At 36.9% G+C, this 17451-nt stretch overlaps 1 protein-coding gene across 10 annotated transcripts in view; it reads left to right on the top strand.

Moving 5' to 3' along the window:
- PARD3 (par-3 family cell polarity regulator) overlaps positions 1–17451 on the top strand; it is a 674271-nt gene that overhangs the window by 641108 nt on the left and 15712 nt on the right. For all 10 annotated transcript variants that reach the window (XM_049776411.1, XM_049776408.1, XM_049776410.1 and 7 more), the window contains one exon: positions 14512–14632. In XM_049776411.1, coding sequence (XP_049632368.1) covers positions 14512–14632 — 121 coding nt within the window. The remainder of the gene's footprint in view (positions 1–14511; positions 14633–17451) is intronic.

The raw sequence follows: 17451 nt of genomic DNA, 5'->3' as shown, positions 1-17451 counted from the left end.
TATTTACTCATGATGGGGAAGGTCCGAGAGTCGTAACAAATGTACCTTTCGAGTAGGAGATGTTGATTGTGAAGGAAGGTTCTCAGTTTGTTAACAAGGGAGGCATATGGGAAATTTCTCTGCTTTTCTCACAATTTTGCTGTGAACTTAAACTTCTAAAAATAGTCTAAGAAAATCAAGACACGCTGAACACCTGTCAACCCTTCAGGCCCTCCTTGCTGGACTATTTCTGGAAAAATAAAATCTATGCAAATTGTAATGTATTATATAAACACTAAAGTAATATATGGGATTTTCTCTCATAAGCTCTTGAATGAAATAACTAAAAATTAGCCTACTTTAAAAAGACTGTAGAGGGTGAAGGAAAGTAAAGACAAGCAAAGTTAAGCACATAAAACCCAAAAATGTCCTAAAAGAAAAAAATGGTAATCATAAGTGTCTGAGTTAGCAGTGCGTAATATTTATAAAAGCAATAATGAAATTACAAAATATTTTATGCTTTATCTGTATAGGGGACATGAAATTAGGGGTCAGTATGTGAGGAGCCAATGCTTTACTTTCATAAGAAGTCAATAGACAAAGTCCAAGATGAATGAATCAGGAGTTGCGGCATAAGTGTATCACTTATAAATATGTAGTGAAATGCTAGAGGTATGTAGCTAGTAATTATTGTTAAATTTATAACTATTGTATGATAAATCATTGATAATTTAACAAAAGTGGTTTTGTTTTGTTTTGTTTTGATTTTTGGGTCATACCTGGCAGCGCTCAGGGGTTATTTCTAGCTCTGTGCTCAGAAGTTGTTCCTGGCAGACACGGGGACCACATGGGATACCAGGTTTCGAACCACCATCCATCCTGGACCAGTGGCATGCAAGGCTAATGCCCTACGGCTGTGCTATCTCTCCCGCCCTAAGTATAGTGTTATCTTAACTTAGTGTAGTGACTATAAAAACAAAAGTAGTAGTTTCCAAAACATTAAATATATGTATATATGTCATTTAGCCACAAGATGAAATATCCTATTTGCTACAGTATGGTAAACCCTGATAGCATTATGCTATAGGATATAAGTGAGCAAAAGACAAACACAGTATCTCATTTAAATGTGAAATCTCTGTGCACTGCCGAGTGTGACCAATAAATAAATAAATAAATGTGAAATCTAAAAATCCCAAAAATAAACTACTTTATATAAAGGACAGATTCGGTGGTCTCCAGAGGTCGGGGGAGTGCTAAGTGGGAGAAATGGATCTAAAAGTAAAGTATTCCAGTTGACAAATAATCAAATCCAAAAGAATGTACATTATATTGGTATGACTAAGGTTCCAAATCAACATTTTGTGGCATATTTGAAATCAACATGTGGCATATTTGAAATTTCATAAAAATATATCTTTAAACTTCTCATCACACACAGTGTATACATTGAAATGGAAGGTATCTAGACTTATTTATTTTGGTGATCACTTCACAATATATACAGGTATCATATCATTATGTTGTAGACCTGCAAGTAATATAATGATAAAATGTCATTTAATCCTCAATTTAAATAAAAAAAAACCAAATCAAGAAATAAATAAATCAGAATAGTGTTTTATGTTAGGAACTGTCAAAGCATAGTAAATGAAAGAATCTGAGTCATAGGAGAAGCATGCGCAAATGTATGTCACATAGAAGCAATTATAATTATCTATTCTGCATATCTTTGGTTGAGTTAACATTTTAGAAAAGATTGGAGAGCCTTTTAAGTATGTTTCTTGGGATTGGCTAGTCAGAGAAGTAAGAAATAATGAAACAGGAAATATTTTTCTTTGTATTTAATTAGCATTCAAAATTACATGTTATAAATAGATTTTACTTTGAAAATTTGTGATTTTCGAAAAAAAATTGTGAAAGTCATTTTAAAGATATAGCAGTAATTCCAAGCCTATATGTTCACACTTTTTAAAGTTCATTCAAAATAATTCAGCAAAGTATGAAATATGAAGTTAAATTCATTTTGCTATCTCATTTATCCCTTCTACTCCAATAAATAATTTGTAAAATAGAACATGATCTAGCTGTGTATAGAAGAAAATAACTTAAAAAAATTTACTAATAACTATGAAGTTAATTAGGAGCAAAAAATAAAAGCAAAAAATACTATCAGTCCAAAAAAAAAAATAGAAAAGCTATTTTATTGATTCAAAGCAAAATTATGTGCTAACTTTATTTGGGGATGCCCAATGTTCTGCTTAAACCAACAAAAACTAGACCAGTACAGGCTTGGATGTTTGCCTTCCATGGAATAAAATCAAATTCAATTCATGGCACGATGTATATGGTCTTCCAGTGCACTCTAAGAGTTCTTGCTGAGCATAGAAGTAAGCCTTGAGCACCTCTTGTGTGTCCCCAAAATCAAAGCAATAACAAGAACAACTAATACATGTATATTTTTGCTTTTACCTTAGTACTCTACTCAAAAAAGCATTTCAGTGTTAACCAATTATGAAACCCTCAATTTCTTGTAACATCAGAAATCCAGGTAGAAGATTGCCATAATTCAAAATTATAACATGAATGTTAAGCATTATATTGCATTGGATTTTTTCTTAAAATATAGCATAATTTTATAAAGTATTTGCAGACAGTTTTCATTTAAAAAAGGAAAATGTTAGACATGAAGTATATGTAGTTCTTTCATGGTCAAAGATTAAAATGATAGCGCAATAATTAATTTCTGTTTGTATGACAAAACTTCTCTAAAGTGAAAAAATAAACCTGATAATTTCATTTTATCAACAAAACTCATCAGGTCTTATTTCATTTCACTGCCTTTTTGGGGGTGGAGCCTTTTGGGCCACACCCAGTGACACTCAGGGTTTACTCCTGGCTATATGCTCAGAAATCACTCCTGGCTTGGGGGAGCATATGGGAGGCCAGGTGATCGAACCGTCCTAGGTCAGCAGTATGCAAGACAAACACCACACTGCTGTGCCACCACTCTGGCCCCTTCACTGCCTTTTTTTTAACTTCAAAATTTCATAGTGTATTCCTGATTTTTCTCTCTTCCATTAGTTAAGGTTTTAACCTTTAATATTGAATTCCATTTGCTCTTTATTCAGGCACCTAAATGCACAGTTTAATTTGAAGCACCGACTTCAACTGTGTGAGAGTCACACTGGCTAACCTCTGAATCCCTGGCAGTTCCTCTGAATGAAAAGTAGAAGACATAAACTTTCTTAACCTAGTAGAATATATAAGAGAGTTCATGGAAACCACACTCACTATGAAAAGAACACTTTGAGCCTGAACCTTACATTATAACAGAAATTTGAGTTGTGCAGAGCAGAGGGCCTTCTTCCTGGCAGTAAAGTTTTGTTTGATTAATTTAGGGTCACACCTGCTAGTGCACAGATCTCACTCCTGACTCTGAGCTCAGGGATCACTCTCTGTGGGGCTCAGGGAACCATAGAGGTTATTGGGTATTGAACCAAAGTCAGCCATGTTCAAGGCAAGCACCTTGCCTGCTGTACTATCACTCCAGCTCCTAGTCAGTACAGTTTTATGGTAGGATGCATTTAAATCCATAAAAATTCCTGGAAATCATTTGTTTGTTTGAAGGAGTACCTGCTTGGAGACTCAGGAGCACTACTTACTACCTTTTCCCATTTTCATTTGAATTTTTGACTGTCTTGGGGCTTTTGGGACCTCTGATTCACTGAAACAATATTCAAAGGCCATTTGTTTAACATTTTCTTATTGTAGATTGTATGATGTCTGAGACAAAAACTTTGATGACCTTTATAATGATAAGATTTTTTAGTGTGCTTTTTAGTACTACTTTGGGTTTCAATAGGCTGCTTTGTTGACCATGTGACTGCCATAGTTGAAGTAATCTTTTTTTAGTAGAAGTCAACTTGGATTATTTCTGTGAAATGCCTTAGTTGGGAAAAACTACCTCGGGCTCACAACAGAATGTCTTTTTTGCATTTATTTATTGTGGGGTCTTGAAATTATGTATGTCTATGCACGTGTGTGCTTTGTAGCTGGAGGAATTCCCCTCGAAAAAGTAAAACTAAATTTTTCTCACTCTGGCCTGAGCCCAGTGACAGGCTAATAAGGAAGAGTGATGATAGTAATAAAATGAGACGAGGGGTACATTCCTAAGTTTTTGCTGCTTATAAAATGATAGCCCTGTTACCCAATGAGCACAGAGGGGCCCAGAGTGAGATCCAGCCCAAAGTCCTCCTGATGGAGAGAAGCAAGCATCCTTTTGACCCATCACATAAGAAGCAAATGCAGCATTAACAGCTTTGGTGACCACCTTTTTAACCCAGAGAACGTAGCTGTATGTTTTTCATTTGTTATGATTTATTACACTGAAATTGGTGTGAAATGGACAACAAATCATGGGTGTCAGAATCTGAAAATGAATTTTATCAGCTGAGGAAAGTGAGTGCCTTTGGGATTTGCATAAGTTTCTCATAATTCTTTTCATATTACAGATGATGAACAAAATTGTAAGAATATACTGAAAATGACATATTTCCTAAATTGCTCATTTTACTTGTATACATAGGCACATAAATATATCCAGTTAGCCTCATTTGGGATGTTTATCATGTGAGATGATTTGTACTCATCTATAGGAATATTTGTCAAAACACCTGAAAGTGGATATTAAAGACTCTATTTGTTCCCGTACCTCAAATATCTGGAGTTATCTACAGAAAAAACACAAACCTATCACCAGGCATTTACCAACTTAGATTTTCCATTGTTCAGATATGGAGAAGAGAATTTTTACCTTCATATCAATATAAAAATGCTAAGCTAGAAGAAAGATATATTCCCAATTTTCAGATGTTATAAATACCCTTTAGCATTGCAAAAAAAAGCTGCCCTTGTTAGAAGCTAACTTTGCATGCATAATTAATTTGAGCATCACATTCCTACTTCACAACCAGAAGAGAAATTGAATTCAGGTGTTTGGTGAGCATATGGGGGGGATTCACTGTGAATTTATGACCTGTGGTTTGAGTGTAAAACCCCAAGAAGCTTGCTGATAAAACTTAATGAAGCTTGTGCTTAGGAGCTATTTTTATTTGTAGATTGGTAATTGATACGTTTCTTGGTTTAACCCTTCCACCCTTTCCCCCCATTCCTCATAAATCCCCCAGCCCCAGATATAGAGCTAGAAGACAAAGCCCCTATTTCTTAGTGAGGTGGAAAAGCTAGAGTTCACTTTTCAGGGCATTTTCATTTCTCCTTTTTTCCCCATTAATATATCAATTTATGCTTTTTCACCTGTACAGGTGACAAAGCAAAGCTGAGTACCAGGGAAATGCCTGATGTTCCTCTTAGGAGTAGAAACAGCTGTCACAGAATGGTGATACCACTGTAGCTGATGAAAACTAGACATGAAAGTACAATACATTATAACAATTCATTAAAATTAAGGGACTAGGAGAGAATACTGAAGTTAGGTTACTTGTATCACATGGTCCCTTAAGCATCACCAGGAATCCAGATGTAACCCTAAAATGTTACACACACACACACACACACACACACACATACACATACACAATTACTTCCAGTTGTGGTAAAGATAATTCTAGCATAGCAGAGTCTGAGTAGTAGAGCACTGTTTGCAGACTTGAGTCTTTGCTTTGAACCAATGGCCTTTTAGCTAAGAATCTCCATTGTATGCCCCCCCCCCCCAGATCTTCTGCTTAGGAAGGCCTTCCAAAATAAAGCAACCAGGCACTGATATTAGAAGATCTGCTCCCCAATAATAGAAATAGTTCTGCAACAGATAACACACACTCACACATCAACAATTTTCCTGTACCTAGGATTCTACAAAGAATACTGATTTGAGTGCCAGAAAAGAGAACACATGACAAGTGCTCCATTTTAACATACGGGTGTAATGGGTTTAATGAGAAACCTGTGTTTGCTCACTAATTTATGGCAATTAAGAACTCAGTTCTGACATCTGTAGATTATAACTATTTGTCTGGCGATTACACGCAATGGAATATTTTATGGAGTTGCTAATCAGTGTAGGAAAAAAAGATGGAGGTAAAAATTGTTTACCTCTAGACTAGGAGGGCAGCAATGCCTGGGTGTTGGGCTTGCCACTCCATTGAGTTCTGTGCCATTCTTCCCCCCAACGCTTTAGTCATTCCTGTTCAAGAACTTGTTTGTCTCCACTTTATCATGCTGACAATCTGTCTGTTTTGAAAGGATTACAGCTCTGTACATCCTTGCATGACATCACAGTAAGACATTGCTTAATGATCTGAGACACTCATGGTCATTGCTGCCTGCTTGCTTCTGTACTGTGTGACAGGTCTGCCCTACATATGTTTTTCCAGTGTCTTTTTTTTCTATTCCAATCTTGGTGACTGTTTTAAGTGACTTCCAGGAAAGACTTGGTGCAAATGAAGCAACTTCTTTGTTTTCCCTCCCCTGGAATTTGAGATGAATTGAACATTGGGCTATGCAGGGAATGGGATTCTAGTTATTTTACAATGGCATCTTGGACTGTGAATAAATGAGTTCTGGAAGCTTTGGTATATGGTATTTTCTCCTTAGTAAGTGTGTTGGAATACAGACCAGAATGACACTTCAAAAGTATTACCTATGGAGACTCAGAATTAGAAAAATTGTAGCAGAGAAATTCCATAGTCAGAAAAATTCTTAGTTGGGCCGGCGAGGTGTTGCTAGAGGTAAGGTGTATGCCTTGCAAGCGCTAGCCAAGGAAGGACCGCGGTTCGATCGCCTGGCGTCCCATATGGTCCCCCCAAGCCAAGGGTGATTTCTGAGTGCTTAGCCAGGATTAACCCCTGAGCATAAAACAGATGTGGCCTGTAAAACCAAAATAAATAAATAAATAAATAAATAAATAAATAAATAAATAAATAAATAAAAGAAAAATTGGCAGTTAATAAAAATCTAGAACTTTAAAATACTTGGGGATTGAAAGAAATACATATATTTAAATATATATTCTAGGGGCCTGAGCGATAGCACTTTGGGTAGAGCTGTGTACATTCTTGACCCAGGTTCAATCCCCGACATCCCGTATGGTCTCCTAAGCCTGTCAGGAGTAATTTCTGATTACAGAGCCAGGAGTAACCCTGGAGATCTGCCAGGTGTGGCCCCCAAACAAACAATCAAAAATATATATTCTAGTCTGCTATTGGCTTATTCCTAAGATCCCAGATGAAATTTGGAAGTAGAGTTTGTGTATTTCTTAATTGGGAAAAGAATAATGTCATCTTGTGTTCCTAGTAATTGGTTGCCAAATGCAGGTGTGAAATTCACTACTGTTTGGTATAGAATTTTATGCTTAGGCTTAGATTTTTGTACTACATTGCTTGGCTTGGGAAATATATAGCAGAAATGTAAAGACTGGTGATAGGAGTCTTAAAAATATTAAAGCAATCTTTACTAAACTTTTTACTCTTTACTAAGATCTTTACTCTAAAAATCTTTGCTATATACTTCTTTCTAAAATTGGGTTTGAAAAAATATCTTTAAGTACTAAACTCTTGGCAAAACAAGCAAAGCAGTTTTGAGCAAGGGTGTCTCCTGTAAGTTGCATGTTAACCCAAATTCTGACAGGTCACCAGTTTTCCTGAAAGAAAAACTAAAAATAAGTCCCTGAGTCCTGTTTTGCTGAAAGATTGGGTGGGCAGGTATATTTCATCATTCTTTCTAATAATACTCAGTTTCTTCGTTGGGATCCCATAGCCAGAATGAAGTGTGTTGGGTGAAATGATGAAAGGTTAGAAAAAGATCTCCCAAACAACTGGATAGATGTGAGCATTCTTGACTATTATCTTGGTCCTCCAAGGAAAACACAATCTGATGATTTTATGTGATAAGACTCCATAGTCACCATTTTTCAGTGACATCTTCTACAGTTGTATTTACTTGTGTCTTTGTTCTCAGAGGCTAAAATTTTGGTGTGCCTAGCTGTTTGGTGTGCCTAATCATTTATCAGATAAATTATAGTGATAAAACTTATTCATAAATATGACTTTTTATTTTGCTCTTCTAATCAACTTATAAGTTTCAACTCTGGGCATTATTTTGTGCACACCTAGTACTGTTTCATTATGAAGAAAAGCAAAACTATTGATAAGGGGTGACTGCTCACTAGCCTGCCAAACATTATTTATGGAAATGTGGTACATTGTGATGAGTGTTTATGGCAAGAAGACACGGGTAGTTTCTGTAGCACCTACTGTTAATGAAACACAAGAGAGCAGACCCATCATTGCAATCCACATTTCAAACTCCTACTAGATCACATCTGCTAATATCATTTGCTGAAAGAAAATCATATGACCTAGGCCAGAATTGACGGATATTTGCTTTTTAGTGCTACATCAAGTATGCAGGTATAGCAGTATAAAGTAACAGACCTATATTATATCACTAAGAGTGTCTGAAGTCTGCAAACAGCTTAGCTGAATCCTCTCTTTGGATATTGTCCAGATGTCATCAAGGTGCCAGCAGGTTTGGTTCTCAATTGGTGGGACTCCTAAAAAAATCACCTACATCCTTGCTCCTGGAATATTTGGCAGCATTTTGCTCTTTGTAGCTCTAAGATGTGTGGTCTTTTTCAAACCCAGAAAGAAGGAAGATAGACTGGCAAGATAAAATAGATCTAGCATTCTTATACATATTCCTCACCTTCGTCCATTTTATTGGTTAGAAGCAAATCATAGGCCCTGCTCAAATTCCAGGCTGGAGGAATTGCAAATAGGCATAAATACCAGCAACTGGTGTTCATTGAGGCCACCTTAAAGTTTCTCCAGTACAAATATTTGCTGAGCAATGTGTTAGGCCGCTGAGATGTGATGTACAAAAAAGGCACATAGTTGTGTGATGTTCCTAAATTAGGAAAGGACAACATTTTGAGACTGAGAAGATAGTACAGTAGGTAGGGTAGGGCACTTGCCTTGTGCATAGTCAATGCAGATTCAATCCCTGGTCCCAATCTCACATGGTCCCAAGCATTGCCAGGTATGGTTGAAAAAGAAAAAAAAAATATGAGAATAAAAGGAGGATATTTAAGTCTAGGTTGTGGCAAACACTATAAAATAATATTTAAATTAAATAAAAGCTAGTATGAGGAAGAAAATATGGTCTGACTTGGTTAGAAACGACTTCAAGGAATGAGAATTTGATTTTTTTTTTTTGAGAATTTGATTTTTTGATTTGACTTAATGATAGAACTGAAATGATGGAAAGAAATAAAAGGTAATGTAGATAGTATTTCTTCCTCTTCTGGCAACAATTTTACTTCTCTTATATTAGAGATCATAATTAATCATTGACCCATTCTGAGCATCTTGGGAAGCTAGCCATGATTTGGCCCCCATGCTCTTATGCCTACCCCCACCCTTCCCTTTTATCTTTTTTGCATGGGAAGATTACTAGACTAAAGTAGTGCCACCTATGAAAAAAAAAAAAACTGTTCCTCCTTCCATTGAATTCTTTATATTAAAGTATGGCCTCTGATTCTGCTTTTCATATATCCTTTGCCTAAATAAATTTTAAAAAATAGCAAAGGAATTTATCAGTTACATAACCAACTTCGATAAACATCTGCTTGTGCAAAGAGATAAAATTTTTTTAAATAAATTTAGCTCAAACCTGCAGGACAGTTTTCTAGAATTAGACAGATAAGAAGGAATAGATAATTTAGGAGAGGCAAGGCTACACTAACAATGCTAAGTTGTCAGGTTTTTAAATATTTGTTTCTTAGGATCTTTACTAGTGAATCACTTGCCTTACTTTTGATAGAGAAAGTAAATAGCCTATAAAAATAATACACACAATTGGTTGCATTTGCAAAATATTGTGTAGAGGTTTCAAACTCACAGTTTACAGATTTTTGGAAGAAGTCTCATCTAGGATGAAAAAATAAAATAAGTGACCATTCAAAATGGGAATGGAAGGGAACTGTAGAAGGGAAGGAGAGAGTAGTGTAGGGGAGATGGAGGAGAAGGCAGATGAAAAAGAAGAGTGGTGAAGAAGAGGGCAGAGGAAGAGAAACCAGGTCTTTTTTCTTCAGACAACAGTCTGCTAGAACCAACTAACTCTCCCCGCCCCTTTAGATCACTCTTGAGTTTATTACCCCAAAGGCACTGAAATTTGTCCCAATATGAGGCTGCAGGCATTGTTTTCTTTGTCCCTCTAGCATCTGTATTGCTTTTGATGCATGCAGATCCCCTTACCCTGGACTACACATAATGAATCAGAAAATCTCAAAGGGAGTTCCAGTCAATTCCTATTTTTAAACAAGCACTTGGATGATGCCCTTATACATACAATATGCATTTGTGAGAACCAGTATTGTCGAGTTTCTTTTTCAGCCCCTGTACCTAAGGAGGGGGTTGAATTGGCATGCCTGAGGCACACAGCTGCAAAACAGACTCCAGTGCTTACCCATAGACAGGACCATTGCTACAGTCAGCGTGAATCATGATTTGCAAAGCAGGATACCATGGTACAATCTGAATGGTCTCTAAAGCCTAGTTCACCTCTGACCTGGGGAGAGTACAATCCCCATGGCAATCGTGGATGGAAAAGATTAGAATTCCAGAAAATTCGGAATCCTGTTGTAAAGGCAGTTAGGAATCTCTGTACATGTGTGAACCAATGTACCCTGACTTAACCCTGCAGGAAAATAAAAAAAACTTATAGGACCCAGAAAAACAGTACAGGGGGTAAGCTACTTGTCTTGTATGAGGAAGACTCTGGTTCAGTCCCCAGCACCAGAGTGACCCCTAAGTGGAGAGTCAGGAGCAATCCTTGAGCACCACCAGGTATAGCCCCAAAATAAAAAATAAAAAAATACTAAACAATCCTTGAATCTCTTTATAGTCATTATTGACCTAAAACCAGCCCATTCCCTTTAGTTTTAAAAATTGCACACACATGCATGTCCATGCACACACACCATATACATGTGTGGTATGTATGTGTGTAAAATAAATTTTTAGATTGGCCAAAAATGCCAGTCTGTAAATGTAGGCTTGAGTAATATTGGTTTTAACCTTATGTCTATGTTTTTTTAGTACAAAAACCATCTATAATTCCCCTTCTCATCTCTCCTTTTTTGTGCTCTGTTGATCAATTATTAATTGAGTCTTCTCATTAAGACTCTTATCTCACTCACCCATCTGATCAACTTAGATGGTATCTGTATGATAGTCCCCCAAATAATGAGCAACTTAATTTGGCAATACACACAAATATAAATTGATTAGGGTATGTAGGGATTAGCCACTAATGCTAATGAATATTTAAAATTTCCTTTTGCTTTCTTGGCAAGAAGAATGAACTGAGAACTTTAGAAGTTCAAATGTGAATTATTGGCCCATAGTAGACTGGCCTGAGAAACAGAACTGTGTAGTTGCAATGGTTTTATCTCTTGAAGCCAGTATTTTACTTTCAGACTGCCAATTCTTGTTCCCCAAGGGTGCTTGACAGTCTTCCAGTCTTTGGAAGTCATCATCAATCATGAAAACCATTGCAGCCTGTTTTCCAACATCAACCTTAGAGTGGCTTTGTTAGTTTTAAGCAAGTTGGTCAGCATTTTCGAGAGCCAAAGCCTAAAGCAAGCAAAGAAAAGAAAGTGAAACAGTCATCTTACCAGCTACTCAGATTTGGAAATAAGGGCAAAAGTACCTTTAGAACTAGTCCCATGCTGCAAAAACTTTCAAGATCATCATAATTTAAAATTATGGACAATAGTCCCTTTTTCTTCATTGAAAGACTGCACTCTCAATCACAGTCAGTCAATTTTAATCTATGGTATGGATTTCATGAGCCTAATAATTATGAGCTTCAGGTTCTCTATGCTGAAGGAAAACAATATAGAAATATTTCCAGTTATATTTGTAAAGAACTTTTTTACTCAAGCCTGCAGTCTTATGAAAAGCTATGAAGTTTGCTAGAAACTGAGGCACAACTAGAAAGATGGCAGTGAGTTTAAAAATGTTCACCTTTCTCTCTCTCTCTCTCTCTCTCTCTCTCTCTCTCTCTCTCTCTCTCTCTCTCTCTCTCTTATAAATCTCTCCTATGCCCTTGACATTACAATTTCATGTGAACAGCAAGGAAATTGAGATAAGAGGATTGTAGCTGGCAATCATAATTAAAAAATACATGTTTTAAAATAAAAGATACTAGTAGATATATCTTTGAACCAGTGAAAATAACAGTCTGCCTGGCTCAAAAATATGGAAGGGAAGCCTTGATGTGTTACCCAGATGGGGACGAAAGGTACATGTTGTCAAGTAGCACATTTTAGATCCATTAACCTATAATGTTCTCTGGTCGATCAGTTCAGAAGATTTGTCAGAAGAAGAAAGGGAAGACAAGATTTTATTGATTGGGAAAACAATCAAATTAAAAGGACTGACAGGATATTATAGAAGCTCTAATGAAATTAATAGAAAAACAAGGGTGCTAGGTACCCATCCAGTACATTAAATGATGAAAGACCATCCCACTTTCTTAAAAAATGTTAATACTAATTATATATTCATTTTCAATGTGAGATTTCCCAACTATGGATTTCTTCAATTTGTGTAGAATTACTCTAAGACATACATGTTTGAGAACTATGTTCTAATATAATAGTGGAAAGTCTCTTTCCAAGACATCATTCAGAAATTAGATGATTTGTGAACCAGAAGAACTCAGATACATATTTAAAAAGCAAGACTTTGGGGCCAGTGAGGTGGCGTTAGAGGTAAGTGCAAGTGCTAGCCAAGGAAGGACCGTGGTTCGAATCCCCGACGTCCCATATGGTCCCCCCAAGCCAGGGGCGATTTCTGAGCGCGTAGCCAGGAGTAACCCCTGAGCATCAAACAGGTGTGGCCCTAAATAAATAAATAAATAAATAAATAAATAAATAAAAGGCAGGACTTTGCTTTTTTAATAATAAAAGTTAAACTTTCTGTATTTAGCTTCCCATTCTGCTGAAAGTGTATTTATGATCATTTGTAAGACTTGGCCCTTGTCTTAAAGATGTCTGAAATAGTTTTTTATTGGGGAGTGAGATTTGGGCGGGGGGTGTTAGACACAAAATGCTTGAATAACTTTTTTTTGTGTGTGTGTGTGGTTTTTGGGTCACACCCAGCAGTGCTCAGGGGTTATTCCTGGCTCCAGGCTCAGAAATTGCTCCTGGCAGTCACAGGGGACCATATGGGACACCTGGATTTGAACCGATGACCTCCGCATGAAAGGCAAACGCCTTACCTCCATGCTATCTCTCCGGCCCCTGAATAGCTTTCTCATAGGATGCAAATTAGTGCTCAAAAGAATATAATAGGCCTAAAAGCCATATCAATTAATTGACTTGATTATGGCTGGAGCAATAGGACAGCTGTTAGCGTGTTTGCCTTGTATATGGCCAATCCAGATTCTACCCGTGGCATTCCACCTAGTTCCTCAAACACCACCAAGAGTGATCCCTGAATGCAAAGCCAGAAGTAAGCCCTGAATACTGTTGAGCATGGCCCAAGCTCTCTTGTCCCAGGCCCCCCAAAAAAGATTGACTTAATTATTGTCATGTCATCACTTTTGCAAAATAGAGAGAGAGAGAGAGAGAGAGAGAGAGAGAGAGAGAGAGAGAGAGAAAGAGAGAGAGAGAGAGTGTGTGTGTGTGTGTGTACTTTAATAGGGGGAAGTTTTGGGATCTGAAATGCAGCATGTTATAGTAAAATGGTGATTGAATTGATCTAGAAGGCAGGAAAGTCTGGTCTCTCACTTTCTCTCCAAACTGTGTACAACACCCTTCAGATCTACACGTCTGGACTGAAAACTGGTGGGTGTGGTCTCACTCTAAAAACAAAAACAGTTATTGTCAATTAACTGATTATATCACGCTGTCATCTGAAGTTACTAAAAATGATTTTCATTGATATTATGAATATTGTATTTTGTGTATAGTTGATAACTCAAAAACTATGTAATGACATTATGAAAATAACACACTTGCAAGACTAATTTATACTGTTGTCTCATTTGTTACTATGAGGCTCTTTAGAGTATTTTGTCCACTTAGTATGTATTGAAAAACTGCAGATCAGTGGCCTAAGTGCTTTAGTTTGAGAAGGTGGAGGAGTTCAGAAGGGACCCTTGCATTTCTCACTTTTAATGCAGTGTCCTTTCCAAAAAAAAATTTTTTTTTGCTGCCAACACCTTGCTAGCTCAAAGAAAGGAAATGAGACGTTTAAAGAACTGCATAAAAAGGAATGTCTAAAAATACTACTCACCCTCTTGAATATCTGTCTGAAGTAATTTCAATAAGGCTTAATCATAATAACAAAATGAAAATGTATTTTAAAATGCCCAGATATTGTTTTTAAAATTCACTTCCTCTTAAATAGCGTCATTTCACAGCAAGCTGCCATTTTTTCCCTAGCAACTGCAATTCACAGATTGTATTCCTGAAGGGTGTTCATTGTTGCCCCTTTTCTCTTTTAGCAACAGATCAACGCCTAGCAACCATGATCGGATACAGCGTTTACGACAAGAATTTCAGCAAGCAAAGCAGGACGAAGATGTAGAAGACAGGAGGCGTACTTATAGCTTTGAACAACCCTGGGTAACTATTTGGTTCTTTGGCACAATGAATAGAAAGAAAGACCTTCCCTGCAGTAAAAACCACTAAGCTATGACCTCAGTCCTTTATAAAGTGAGACAAGATGGAGCCAAATTCCTTTGACCTTTAACATATTGACCTTTCCCTTATTTCCATCTGGATTTCATCATTGCTAATTTCATTTTGTATTTTGTTGCGCCATCTGTCCATTGCATAATAGGTTTCATTTGCCTTGATGAAAAGACATAGCCAAAGTATTCTTGCTTTCAACTTTGCATTTAAGTATAATATTTTTCTGCATATATTTTTCTCAGAATCAGATTCATAATTAGCTCAACTCATGTCTGTTGTATATCTGCTATATTCAAAGTATGGTATTTAGTAATTCTTGAGTCAGAATTTCTTCTTCAGTCACTTGGCATGTGTTGTATTCCTCATTTATCTACATTGATCTCTACTTGTACCCACTCATTGCACAGCCACCCGAGTGAGATTCTCCAACAAAATTTTGAATGGCTTCTTGGTTCCCATATCCCAGTCTAAATTCCACAGTGTGGTGTGTGAATCCTCCTCATCCACCCTGGATTTGTGCTCTGATGACCCTTCCTGGAATGAGAGATATTAGCGAAAACATAGGGGTACAAAGTAATGGGAAAATGAAAAGGTAGTTGTGTAACTTTCAGAGGCATTCGGTAGATTATTGGAGAAAGAGAAATCAACATGGAGGTGTGACTAATATGTTTATAAGGCAAAGAATGGAAAATACTTTAAAAAACACACGAAAAATAATTCTGTGATAGGATAGAGAAAGAAGAAAGTCGAAGGAGACATTGTAGACTCTGGAAGATGTGTTGTCTAGTCTTGGTAGGGTGTCAGATAAAATAGATCTATAGTATCGAGAAGGGGGAGGACAGAGTAAGTTGAGAAGTGCCTGGGAGGAACCAACAGAGGTAAGTAATCTAGATAGGCACTTCTCAACTTACTTTGTGGTCCCCTTTCAATCAAGTTTCCTTACTGTGTTCTCTCCCAACCCCACCGAACACCCTAGACTATGACTGCTGATATGAAAACTATAGTATGGAGCTCATATATCCTAGGAGTGTTTTTTTTTTTTGTTTGTTTGTTTTTATCACAATAATATTTCTGAATCTGGTATTTGGAGAAGATTGCTAAAGACCTAAAGTGTGTAATTCACACATGTGGATTAGTGAAGTAGAGGAGATATTAGGTTCCCCAAAAGTTAATGACTTGTTTAAGTAGTTAAGAACCACTAGCTATTTGGAAGTATAAAAACAGATGTAAAAATGGTGTTAGAAAAGGCAGTCATCAGCTGGAGTAGAACCAAGAGGATTGTTGTTTTGCATAGAAGAGAAAAAGATAGAGTTGTTAGTAACTTGAGTTTTAGCTTGAAGTTAATTTTAGCAGTTTAGTTTTAGCAGTATTACTCAGGTGACTTGGTTCTCTGATTTTCTTTGCAAACGAAGGAGGTAAGAATGCTAGAGATGCTTATTGCATGCCAATTATTAAGTATTTCTAAGAAATTCAAATGTAAGAGGAAGCTGCCTGCGTGCAAAGTAAAGCAGACAAAAGCAGAGTTCTTCCAAGGCAATACAGAGGCAGCTAGTGGGAAATCGAAGTTTCTTCTCAGTGGTCCATAGGCAGTATCTTCAGTATCACTTGGAAGTTGTTTCACACTCATTCATGGGCTGCTCTCAGATGTAGTGTCTTCTATGGTTGGAACCTGGGAATTCATGTGTTAACAACCCTCCTCTAAGTTATTCCAAACCATTCTAATACTGAGCAATTCAGCTTTAGGTTTTTAGATCAACAATAACTGTCTTTCTAGGTTTACAATCCAAATAGTTTCAATATACCCCCCACAAAGAAGCCTAGAAGGGTTTTGATCCTAGATCTTAGCCATAACATTGTAGTTTATGGAAGATTAATTTTGTGAATGAAAGAAAAATAAGAGAAGCATTATTAGCTAGAAGGGTTCAGGTGAGGGAGATGGGCGACTGGAAATAGAAGCCAATAGTGAAAGCTCCTCATAAAATTCATCCTAGCTTGACTTTGGGAGCTTTGAAAACAAACTCAACAGATTTAAGATCTAAGAAAAAAAAATCCCAAATTGTCATCTGCAACAGTATTACTATTAATGATATTTAAGTAAATTATTGAGTTTTTTTCTAGACCATCAAACTAATTGAATCATTGGCATGTAACAACATGACAGAATTATGTTAATCTACTTCTATTATTTAGCATAATTAACATAACTTATTCCTACTTGGTTTCTAAAAACAAAAATTCTTTTGTCATGTGTGGTAAATATCCTTAACAATATCTATACACGTATATTTGCACAAGGATCTTGAAAGGGTGATGCATACAATGGCAGGTTGGAAGAGAAATATCAACTACATATAGAAGTGGTTCTCACTTGCACACAGTCCTGACTTGGTGTGATCCTGGATGCAGCCCTTAGGGACGGACACCTGAGGGCCTGGCAGTTCATGCCTGACAGTGCATGCCCATCAAGCCTAGCAGTACTAGGGAGTACTAGTACTAGTACTAGGGAGGACTAGAACCACACCAAGTAGGGCTTGTGGGCCACTGGGGCTATATTGGTAGTACTTGAGGGACTGAATTGGGATTAAATTGGGGCCTCTGCATGCAGGGCATATATGCCAGCCTTAGTCTTTTGAGCTGTCTTCCTGGTCCCAGAATATATTTTAAATATCTAACTTCGACAAAAGAGAAATCTAGTTTGGAGAACTCCGATTACATTGATTTCTGGTTGGTGATCAATCTTATCACATGCA

This window comes from Suncus etruscus, chromosome 7 (assembly GCF_024139225.1).
Source record: "Suncus etruscus isolate mSunEtr1 chromosome 7, mSunEtr1.pri.cur, whole genome shotgun sequence".
NCBI lineage: Eukaryota > Metazoa > Chordata > Mammalia > Eulipotyphla > Soricidae > Suncus > Suncus etruscus.
Note: the sequence above shows the minus strand (reverse complement) of the source record. Positions and strands in the feature narration are given on the sequence as shown.